General features: G+C 44.6%; 1 protein-coding gene across 2 annotated transcripts in view; it reads right to left on the bottom strand.

Annotated features, from left to right (window-relative positions):
- The window catches only part of SUMF1 (sulfatase modifying factor 1), an 82,140-nt gene extending 71,201 nt beyond the window's left edge, over positions 1 to 10,939 (bottom strand). For both annotated transcript variants that reach the window (XR_012646975.1, XM_075005335.1), the window contains exon 1: positions 10,688 to 10,939. Coding sequence is in view for 1 of the 2 variants with exons in the window: in XM_075005335.1 (XP_074861436.1) it covers positions 10,688 to 10,924 (237 nt within the window). In the remaining variant the exon portion in view is untranslated. The remainder of the gene's footprint in view (positions 1 to 10,687) is intronic.
- Between the last annotated feature and the right edge of the window lie 1,551 nt (positions 10,940 to 12,490).

The raw sequence follows: 12,490 nt of genomic DNA, 5'->3' as shown, positions 1-12,490 counted from the left end.
GCTGCAGATCAGGCAGGGTAAGGAGAGACAAATAGGTCATGCTAAGTATAGTATGTACCAGTTCTTGTTTTCTGTCCAAGTGATTGCGCGTAAGTGGTACACACAACTTCTTGTCCTTAGGAGCCAATCAGAACATCCTGAAATCAGATTTGCTAAAGGGATGCCTTCAGTTATACGTATAAGGAGGATATATGAGAATGTGTCATACACCAGGCTTCCCGGCAAACTAGTCTCCACTGTAAGACTGGAACAGTGATCCCTTTCCAACATATACATGACTCAGGCCATGTATCCACTTGGCAGTACAGTCTATTTCAGATAGCAATTCTAGCTACAATTGTATAACTAGAACAGATGTATCTGAAATAGACTTACCCAGCTGTCTTCACTGAGGGAGATTGATGGGAGTGTTCCTCCTGTGGGAAGAGAGGATATTCAAAATTGATTTTATAAAACCCAGCATTATAAATTCAATTTTATTAAATCCAGTTTCATCTGGTTGTGTAGACTTAGGCACACAGATTCTTTTGGAATTAGTGTTTACTGTTCTATTTGATCTTTATTATGGATAACTCAGTGAAATTATAATGGAGAAGGGTAAATAAAAAAAAGTCAGGTAGATTTTTTTTCCTGATGAGGGGGGCATAATAATAACTTACATTCAGTTCTATGCCCCATCTCTCAATAAGAACATAACAAAAACTAGAACGGATTCAGAAACAAACAATTCCACATTTAGAGGCTTGATCAGAGTTCCATATGAAGAGACTGAAGAAACAGCATATACACAGATCTCAGCTCCATTATACCAGCTGTACCGTGAGGTAGCTCCACTGGCGTTACACACTGGCATACCCCTGAGGTCACAAAATGCAGAAGCAAGGCTACAGTAGTACTAAGAATGTAAGACTTCTTCAGCAGCACAACCACAGCCCTACACTATGTAATCATAATAGCAGAACCCCACCTCCTGATATTTATGCAAAGCAACTCAATCCCACAGAAATCACTGGCAAGCATGTCCCCAATTCCATCCAATGGAAGGCATGGGAATGTGCTGCCAAAGACAAGCATTACACATCAATTGGCACTATCGAGTGATCCACAGGAAGGTGTTGGCAGAACAGATGCATGTTTGAGCAGCAGAGCGGAGAAGACAATTACATAAAATGGAGCATTTTGCTGAGAAAGTGCATCTTCAGTCCAGTGAATCTATACGGGTAGCTCTGAACAATGTCATTCATACTGAAGTTTCTCTTACTGCTCAAGACGCCCACCTCTCCAGCTGTGTGTTCCTCATCTGAGCACGTGAATTAATTATTCCTACAGCACAAGTTAAAGATCCTAGTTCTCTGGACACCTGAAAAAGTTAGTGGGGGCTTAGAACTCTCTGGCAGCCAGCTCCCCTCCTCCATCCCAACACCTCCCATCCATCAGTAACTGCACCAAAAGTCTCCTTCTCCTTCCTCCCAGCACCTGTCACCTACTGCAATCAGCTGTTTTGTGGTATGGAAGAAGCTCTGGGGTGAAGAGGAAGGAATGATGGCAGGAAGAGGCAAGACAGGGATGTGTCTGGTTCTGGGGTGAAGCACCCTTGGATCTGGAAGACGCTTGCACCTGACAACTGAAGAAAAGGAGACTAAATTTAAGATGCAGCCAGGTAAAATACAGCCTGCCAAGCTGCTGCATCGAGCCCACAGGCACAGCGGGAGCCTCAGTCAGGATCCCTACAGGGTAGATGAAAATCCATGACAAATATAGTATTTTTTAAATCAATACTAAATTTCTCCTGTAAAAATAAGTTACAATTGCATTTCATCGCAAACATGCTACACATACACTTACAGTCTCATCAACATGTATACATGCTGTTTGTCCAGCCTAACTACTCGATCTTGCATTTTGAAAGTTCTGTTTTTCAGCAGATTTAAAAAATAACCAGGGCAAAGACAGACACTAGATGGATAGGATTGTTTTTGTTCTGTGCATATGTAGTGGTGGACCTGGGCCAAGACTGGCAGAGGAATTAGATTAAGATGTTGTCTTAAAGATAGAGAGAAAATACAGGAAAAAAAAAAACAAAACCAGAAGACACATAGGCCAACTCCACACTGCCCTGCCCTGTCAAAAGGGGCATACAAAAATGGCTCATTGAAAATGCAAATGATGCACTGATTTACAAATTCAGTTCCTCATTTGAGTGACAACCACTCACCACCCCAGAAGTGCTGTTTTCAAAAGCCAAAACAGCTGTTTAGATAGGGTTCCCTCAAAAGGAAGTCCCACTTTTGAAAGCTCTCTTCCTCTTGGGGGGAAAAAAAAAAAAAAAAGGAAGAAGGGTGCTTTTGAAAGTGGGGCTTCCTTTCGAAGGAACCCCATCTACATTGCTGTTTTGTCTTTCAAAACCAGCACTTCAGGAATGGCACTTAGTTGACATTATGTAAATGAGGCAGTGAATATGCAAACCAGCACCTATTTGCATTTTCAATTAGCTGTTTTTGCATGTCACTTTCGAAGGTGGGGGATAGTGTAGACACATCCATAGAAAGGAACAGTAGAGTGGACTGGGAAGAAAAAGGGAAGACATTACTCAGCATACTAACAGCTTCCTATATTCCCTCTCACATTTGCCACAGAAAAATCTGTCATGGCTTCTGGGCAGCCCTATTAGGGAATATTTTGAATAAATTTGTTCCCTGGCTAAAAAAAGGAAAACATGTCAAGTTTAAGCAGTGCAAGAAGGCAATGCAGAGCCTAGCTGCAAAGATAAAACATCCTAAGGAAAGCTGCTTATTTAAAGAAAATGATGTGGATCGAGATATGGATACAGATGAGTACAGTGTTTCCCAAACTTAAAACTTGCGTACCCCTTTAGGGAGTTTGGCCTTATTGCCATAAACACTGGGAGAGGGGATATCTCCTGATTTTTTTAATAGTTTATTTTCTGCCACATACCCCTTGAAATCCTTTATGTACCACCAGTGGTACATGCACTGCACTTTGGGAAACATCGGATGAGAGTATCAACTGGTTAATATCTTAAATAATTAACTTTATGATGTATCACTGTTCAAGACTCTCTGAGCCTTTTAGCATAAGTCTGATTTGACAAGTCAATTCCCAAGCTATTTCCTTTGTTGGATGTTGCTAGGAAAAAAGGTTTAGTTTAGCTAATCCTTATGGCTTGTTTAATTAGTTAACTAGGTTTAGAATCTATCACTCAAGGTTACAATACAGAGAGCTGAAGTAAGATTAACCTACAGTTGCCACCGAGTGTTATTTTTTATTGTATACTACATAGTATATGCCCCTTATTTTGGAACAGCATGACCACAGACCTTAATGGTTATACACTAAATCCATTCCTCATCTTGCTTCAGCGTAACTAAGCTTTTCCAAGGGAGTCCCAGTCTACACTTGTTTTCTCAAAAAACACAGAAGTGTCAGTCACTTCAGTGGGGCTTACCCCAAAATTAAGTGATTGTTCTTCAAGTGCAGACTTAGCTTTTTTGGTAACTTGATTCCAATCAATGATGGGGTGGACTGGCGGGGGAGGCAGGATGATGTAAATTGCCTTGATTTAAATCAATCCATGCTGGGCTCCCTGGCTCAGAAAAAGCCAGCTGCAGGGCACGGTTTGTCTGTGAACAGCTGCAACCCTGGGGGGGAAGAGGAGAGAAGTTTGCACACTGCCCCCACCCCCTAAACAATCTTGTTTGAAGAACAGACAGTGCTTGACATGACCCCCTGCCCCAGCCCACAAAGCTGTTCCAACATACATGGCCAAGCAGCCTGCCAGGGCATGGAAGGCAGGAATCCTGCAGCACTGTTGTCCAAGAGTCACTGAGGTAAGCGCCTCCTAGGCAGAGCCTGCCTCTGGCACCCTAGCTACTCCCTTCCCCAGCCCAGCCATTTGCCCCCATACCCCATTTAACCCAAGCCCTCTGCCCCCATATCCCTTCCTAGACACTACACTCCAATCCTCTGCCCCAGGTCATAACCCTCTCCTGCCTGAGGACACAACCCAAACCCCTGCACCAGGTCACAATACCCTCCTTCACTTCCCCAATTTCCTCCTAGATCCCATATCCACTCCTATGCCCCAGTCCCTTAGTCCAAGCTCCGTTCTGCAGTCAGCCTCCATCCCCACACCTCCTCCTACATTATCATGGAAGGCTGCAGCCCTTGACTGCTTTCCTAATTCCTGGAATGCCCCCCTCATCAAAAATTATTGCCCACCCTCATTTAAGTTCATATTTTCCATCAAAATGTATTTCTTGAATTTCATTCCTGAGAACAAGAACCATCTAATGATTCTAGTTTCTAAAGGGAATTTTTTTCCTTCTATTTTATTGAAGAAATTACTTCTGCAAGAGAGTTTTCTCTAGTCACTCCTGCCGACCCGTTTCCTCAAAGCTGTCTGTTGATCTAGGGCCTGATTCTTCAACTACATCTGCATGGGCTAACCTCTCATACTACTCAGAGCCCTCTTGACTTCACTAGGACCCCTTGAAGGTACTGATGCAGCTGCAAAATGAGGGCATGAGTCTGTCTCCATTATTGCCACCTACGTCTCAGGGTTCGAAGACTCAAACATTTCTGTAAAGCACTCTGTCAGTTGTGCACTATACACTATTGCTACAGAATTGGGAGGGGAGCAAGTCAGGAGAGGGGGGAGAAAGTGAAGGCAACTGTTCAGCTGAGCCCTGCAAACCCACACATACTGACTTTAGATCCACAGGCATCCAGGGATGTGGATATCAGAAGCTCTTTTTTGTGGACATTGATACAAAATTTATATCTAGAGCCCTGAAAGTTTTTGAATATCCACAGGTATCTGCAGATCATTTTTGAAGATGCTGATACAAATTTTATAATCATACAGGCTCTACTGATCGACCCCGATGATCAGTTTAAAACCTATATCTGAAGATACACACACCCAAGTATAAAAATTAAGAAGGGCAACCCTGAGTGCTGGGTGCTAGATGAGATTATTAATAGGCAACATGGAAACTTGGGGGAATGATGATCAGTGATGGGATACAGTAACACCAGGGTACACAACATAGAAGAATGACAGAGTAAATCATGCTGATGGGAGAGTGGCATAAAGCAAAATATAGTAAAAAAAAAAATCTTAATCTTAAATAAATCATGCTAAGCTATAGGCTCTCTATGGATAGAAATTCTATGCTTTAATAATAAGAGTACAGCATTAGGAATATACTCCTGACCACTTTGACAAGCATGGCAATGGTGATCATGAAACGCTCAGAGATATTGGAAAGGCTACAAAAACAGAAAAGCCAGATATCATGGGAGATTTTAACTATCCCCATATTGGTTTGGTACACATCACCTCATACAAGGAATGCAGAGATAAAATTTCTAGATACCATTAATGAACACTTCTTGGAGCAGCAAGTCTTGAAACCCAGAAAGGCACAGGCACTTTTAAATTCAGTCCTAAACAGAGCACCTGATCTGGTCCAAGAATACAACAACACACTAATTAAATTTAACATCCTTGTAGAGGAGAAATGTCAAAAACCACACTATAGTAGCATTTAATTTCAAAAGGGGAAACCAAACAAAAATTAGGAAGCTAGTTTAAATAGATATTAGCAGGAACAGTCACATGAATAAAATGCCTGCAAGCCGCATTTAAACTTTTTAAAAGACTGTATGTGAAGCTCAAACTGAACATACACCACAAATCAAGAAACCAAAAAAGCCCAAAATCAGCAGTATGAGAACCAGAAAAATTACAGCATGGCTAAACCACCACATAAAGCAGGTAGTTTAATGCAAAAAGACAGCCTTTAAAGATTATAAAACTCAAATCCTGCCAAAGAAAATAGAAAGGCACAAACTCTGGCAAGTCAAGTGTAAACACAAATATGTCGGGGATTTTTATCTCTAGGACATAATCGCCCCCGTGTGTCAGGGGAAACAAGCCTCTGGCTGAGGTAAAATCTATACAGGGACATGGACAAACTAAAAGCTTGTAGGCTGCCATTTTGTGGCCCCACCTATGGCCATTTTGGGGCAGTTAGTTCCTCCGGTAACTTGAATCCATGAAGCTAGGATTCAAACAGAGCCCTGTGATTGGTCAAAGGGAGCGGGCTTCTGCCAGCTTCCAGAACCTTCGACCAAGAGAGAGGACCTGATTGAGAACTGTAACACAAATCATGAATATGGAAATTACCTTATGAATAATCATGTAAACTCCCTATAAATCCAGGGCTCTCAGCCCATTTGGGGTCATTCTGCCTTGCTCTCCTGGACTGGACACTCGCCCTGGGAAGACTGCAAGCAAGACCCCTGCAGTATTGTGACCAGAGCTGCGGGGTAAAATCACTATAGCAGCAGCCCTCTAGAGGGCTCTGCTTCAGAGCTGGGAAATCACTGTGGCTCTGCCTGAGAGCTGAAAAGGGCTCTACCTCAGAGCTGTGAAATCGCAGTGGCAACCGCTCTCTGAGTGGGTCTGCCCTAGGGCTGAGAGAAATCACTGTGACGCCTACCCTTTTGAGGGGGCGCCGCTACTGAGCTGAGCGAATCACTTCAGTATCTGCCTGTGGGCAGTACTGCTAAAAGAGCCAATCACTGCGGCCCAGCCTCCTCTGAGGGAAGCTAGGAGCTGCGAAGCGGTACCACCATACCAGTGTCCCTACGAACCCCAGCACCGCGCTTGCGTCGAGGAGCGGCAAGTGGGCCCTCCAGCGTACTCACCGGGTGACGAACTGGCCCATGGCTCAGGCCACAGGTACTGCGTACCCCGTGGGGAAACTGAGGGCCCACCAATGTCATCTAATCATCGCTGCTCTTCCAGGCCACGTCATCGCCCACAAGCTGCACGCGTGCTGGGGTCAACTGACTATTCCACCGGACTGGACATCTTACCTACTGTGACCCATACACTGGACTGGACATCGCATTTGCCGGACACGTAAAACTGATAAGGCCCAAGGCTCAGCCAGGCCTCACATTATATAAGAGCTCATACATTTATCTTTCCTAGAGACATTTGGTAGGCACCAGGACCCCTTACAGGGGAGTGAGGGAGTGCAGCCCTCACTGTGCCTTTCTCCGATGGGGGGAGGGTAGTGCCTGGGGGCCTGACCCCATGCGGCCGGCCCTATTTAGCCTACGTCATACAAAAGCCACACTTGATTAAAAAAACGTTTTATTAGATATAATATGGGAATGTTTTGTAGTAGTTAATAATAGATTGTTTAGTAATAGAGTGCTTAGGATAAGTAAGTAATAAGTGTTTCCCCTTTATTTCCTCCTTATCTCTTTCACCGGAGTGGGCAAAAAAGCCCCGGGAAAGGGCTGGGGTTAGGAGGTCGGCTGAGGGCAAAAGGACCCGGCGGCCTCCACCACTGGCCACTTGGGCCGGAAGTAGCGCACTGGCCCAGACTCCCTTTCCTTCCTTCCTTCCATTTCCCTTCTCCTAACGCACATACTTTCCTTTGCGGAGCAATAAATATAATACTACAAGGATCCAAAATGGACTTCAAAAATCATACTTGTAAGTTAATTATAGTTAAGATTAGAGTTAATAATTTAATGAACTGGTTTATGTGCTTGTTTTACTGTTGCTGTTGCATTTTTGCCTGTTATTTGAGTTAATAAATTTCTTGTTAGTCATACTTTAAACCAGTGTTGTCGTCTTCTCTCCCTGACTGGGTGCCTGCCTGCTAGGGGGTGGGTGGACCTTAGGTGGAGTTCCATTGCCCTTTGACTGCATTACTCCTCCTGCCGGTGGGTGGTGGGACTCCCCCTTCCTCGAGGACCCTGGGTTCTGGCCCCAGCTCGCCCGCATGTCAATTGGCTACCACGTTGCGGGGGGAAACCACCGGGTGCTGACAAAATAGACAGGTCAAAAAAAGAATTTGAGGAGCAACTGGCAAAGAGACAGAAAAATTGAAGAGCATTTTTTTTAAAATACATCAGAAGCATCAATCTTGCAAAACGATCAGTGGGGCCACAAAACATCAAGGTGCCAAAAAAATCACTCAAGGAAGAATGACAAGGACTGGAGGACAAGGTCAGAATTCAAAAAGATCTGGACAAATTGGAGCAATAGTCTGAGGAAAACAGATTTATGTTCATTAAGGAGAAATGTAAAGTACTCCACTGATGGAGGAACAGTGTCACATATACAAAATGGGAAGAAACTTCCGAGGATGGAGTACTGTAGAAAGGAATCTAGGGCTCACAGTGGAACACAAGCTGAATATGAGTCAACAGTGTTACACTGTTGCAAGAAATGCAAACATGATTCTGGGATGCATTAACATGAGTGTTGTGAGCAAGATATGAGAAGTAATTCTTCCGCTCTACTGGGAGTACTGCGTCCATATCTGGGGCCTACATCTCAGGAAAGATATGGAGAAATTGGACAAGGCCTTGGGAACAGCAACTAGAATGATTAAAGGTCTAGAAAATATGACCTATGAGAGAAGATTAAAAGATAAAGGCCATGTCTACACAGCAAGTTCTTTCAGAAGATCTGTCCATTTTACAGAAGAACACGCAAAGCGTCTACAAACGTGTTTTCATCGTGAATCAAAAGAACGTAGCTCTTTCTGGAAGCCCTCTTCTGCTCCCAGATCAGGTAGAGTGCTCTCTCTTTTATTAAAAAAAAAGTGTGTAGACACCCTGTGGGCCCTCTTCTCACCCGAAAGAGCAGTCCTCATTGCACCAGATTTTTTGATCCCTTACCCATACTTTCAAAAGAACGGGGGTTGTGTGGCTGCTCTCTACCAAAAGAGTGGCTCAATCTTTCCATCTGTTTTTTTTTGTGTGTGGACGCTCTCTTTCAAAAGAAGTTTTTTTGGAACAGACATTCCAGAAGAACATCTTTCAAAGGATCACTAATGTAGACATAGCCAAAAAGAGAGTTAATTTAGTTTGGAAACGAGAAGGCTGAGAGGTAACACCATCGCAGTTTTCAAGTACCGAAAAGGGTGTTAGAAGGCAGAAGGATGGTGATAGGGCACGAAGCAATGGTCAACAAGGAAGGTTTAGGTTGGACATTAGGAAAGATTTCCTGTCAAGGTGACTAACCCCTGAAATAAATTGCCTCAGGTGGCTGCAGAATCTCCATCATTGGAGATATTTACGAACAGATTTGATAGGTATCTAACAGGCATGACATAGATGGCACTTGGTCCTGCTATGCGGGCAGCAGACTGGACTTCAGACCTCTCGAGGTCTCCTTCAGTTCTAGTACTCTATGAGTAAGTCTAGTTGCAAAGAAGCAAAATAAAAAATGGTTTGAACCAGCCTTCACAGCAAAGAATGTGAAGGAGAGTCCCACACTTCACCCATTCTTATTAGTTGACAAATCTGTCCCAGACTCACGTGTCAATAGAGGTGGTTTTGGAACAAACTGAAACTAAACAGTAATAAGTCACCACATAATATTCACCCAAAAGTATTGAAGAAACTCATACGAAAGTGCACTTATTAACTGCAGCATGTAATCAATCACTTAAATCATCCTCTGTAACCAATATCAGAGGGGTAGCCGAGTTAGTCTGTATCTTCAAAAACAACAAGAAGTCTTGTGGCACCTTATAGATGAACAGATATTTTGGAGCATAAATGTGGGCAAAGACCCACCTCATCAGATGCGACTGACAAAAATGGGTCTTTGCCCACAAAAGCTTATGCTCCAAAATACGTGAGTTTATAATGTGCCTCTGTAACCAGTGATTGCAGAATACCAAATACAATACAGGTTGGTTTTTTGTTCATTTTTCTCCCTCTAAAGGCTCCAACAGGAAATCCTAGCAATTCCAAGCCAGCAAGCCAACCTTCAGGATCAGGTCTGTTGTTTTGCACTGTAGCAGAACACAGAATTAATTGGACAAATCAATCAATATGAGTTTTGAAGAGGGAAATCATGGTTCACCAATTATAAACTGAGGGGTGTATTAACACATGTGGACAACGGTGATTCAGTGGACTTCCAGAAAGCCTTTCACAAGTTCCCACACCAAAGGCTCTTTAGCAATGAAAGCAAAGGAGGAACAGCCCTCTCATGGATCAGTAACCAGCTAAATAGGAATACGTGGCCAGTTTTCACACTGGAGAGAGAGAGAGAGAGGGAGAGAGAAACAGGAAGGCCTGTCAATAATCTGTACTGGGGGCAGTGCGGTTCAACATTGTCATAACTGATCTGGATATCAACTAATGAACATATTAAATATGCTATAGTAACTTGGTTCTGGACATGGTATTTGAATACACCGTTTACAAACTGAAGAAGAATTTGCCATGCAAGTCCATGCAAGTCTAATTACCCATGTCCCAATGTTACCCATGACCAATATTCTAGTCAATGTTTCAATAGCATATCATGTATTTTAGTCTTTGGGGCCTTATGTCCATAACATCAGAACACTTTCAAAAGCCACTGTTCCCATGTCAAATAGATTAGTACAGGAAATCGTTTGGAGCACCCAACCATTTACAAGGCACTGGCAACCCCAGACCTGCACACTCCTGGGAGGAGAAGGAGAACTAACTGGCTAACAGAATGCTTCACCACACCACAGAGAGAAAACCCCGGAGAGACCAGAACATAGCAGAGACTTCTCAAACCCACCCCCGTAGCTCAGGCCGCTCGTTCGCTCGCTCTCCGCCTGCCCCAGCTATAGGCCTCACCCACCTGCCTGTGCGCATCTGTCCCCTTGCGGCTGACCGGATCTGGGACGTTCGCCTCCAGGGAATACCTCTGGGCCGCCGCCACCGCCGCATCCCCGCCACTCGCCCGGCTCGAGCTACAACCACACGTCCCCTTAGCGGTTGCTTGGCCCTCGGAACTCACAGCCGCCCCGAGAACCGAGCATAGCACCAGAACCCAACAGCAACTAACGCCGGGGGGGCCTGCCCTGGGCGCAGCCATGTTGGCTGGGGTACCGCGTGACGCGAGCAGTCAGGTGACCTTCGCCCGCTTTAAGAAGACAAAGCTCAGTAACAAGGCTCGCAGTATAGCAGCTGCGCGGGGCGGTTTCTGTATTCAGCGTGCGCGACCCAGTGCTTTGGGGGTTCCCTTGCGACGGTGCTGTCCCCTGTGCTTCAGTCCCATCCACACGCCTGCGGCTGGTGGAGAGCCTGGGACAGTCCGGGGCAATGTTCCATCTCATGTTTTCCATCTGTGGGCGGAATAAATGTTGTGACATGCACTGAGGCATCTGTGATGTGCACCACTTATTGGAACACACGCGGCCATCTGAGCGCTCTGTTAACCAGCTGGGCAGCATTTGAATCAGGCACGTGCACAGCTTGCAGGGAGCACTGGCCATGGCGGGGGGCGGCGGGCGGGGGGAGTCTAGTCCTGTCTGCCACCACCTTGACGTATGAACTGAGCGTTCTGAGAGACTCAGCATCCCGACCTATAAGGTAGGACTAATACTATCTACCTCTCCACCTCTGAAATGGGTTCAAGCTAAACCACCTGATGCCTGCAAAGTGTTTTGAGACTGTCCAACAAAAGTGTTGTAATATATTATTCAAAGGCCAGAGCTGTGGTGGTATACTGACTTTACCTGGATTAATTATAATATTTGGGTCTAGACCTAGATCCCAATGAAATCCACAGCCAAACTTCCATGAACCTTGGTGGAATGTGGAAGTGGCCTATGATGCAGGAGAAGTAAGCTCTTCAAAGTGACTGTTCTCTTCCTGCATTTCTGACAGGCAAGTGGCATATTTTGGAATGGAGCAGGGGGAATGTCAGTCAGTAGGGAAGGTGAATACATTGCTATCAAGGGCATCTCACTGAGAAGCATTGCTACCTTGGATACTTGCTCTAGAGCAGCAGTGAGCAACCTAGCTAGGCTAGTGGGCAGGCTGCATGAGTGGTCCTCTTTGATCTCAGTGGGCTGCAAAATTGTCATAACCAAGATGATCTCCCAGAATGGAGTAGGTTTGTTAACTGCACTTGCATGCCTAGAATTTGCACGATGTGCTGACTGAATCATAGCAGCACTATGATTGGATGCAGAGGGTCTGCATGACTCTCACAGTCAATGCTGTGTGCAATCAGCACTCACTTCACTTCATGTGCACTTGCTTTACCTCTGCATCACTGTAATAATACCAATATTAAAACAATTATATGGACAGAAACCAGCTGAATTTGGCAACTCTATGCACGAGCAATGGTAAACAAAATGTCTTGTGGGCTGCACAGAGAACCCTGATGGACAGCAGGTGGCCCTTGAGCTGCAGGTTGGCCACAAGTGCTCTTGAGATAGCTTCTTACCAGAGTTTCTGCAGTGTGAAGTTTTTTATTTTTCTAAAAATAGCTTTTACTGCTGAAATAAACAAGATCAGAATGAAACTCTCTGGCCTGCACTTAAGCAGAGATCATATCCCATGCCCTGCTCTTAGAACATAATGCTTAACTGTGGATATTGTTTAGATTTATTAACTTTATCTGCCTAATGCACCTATCATTCTTAATTAA

This window comes from Carettochelys insculpta, chromosome 11, assembly GCF_033958435.1.
Source record: "Carettochelys insculpta isolate YL-2023 chromosome 11, ASM3395843v1, whole genome shotgun sequence".
Lineage (NCBI taxonomy): Eukaryota > Metazoa > Chordata > Testudines > Carettochelyidae > Carettochelys > Carettochelys insculpta.
The sequence above is the reverse complement of the archived record's forward strand: the minus strand, read 5'-3'. Positions and strand labels throughout refer to the sequence as shown.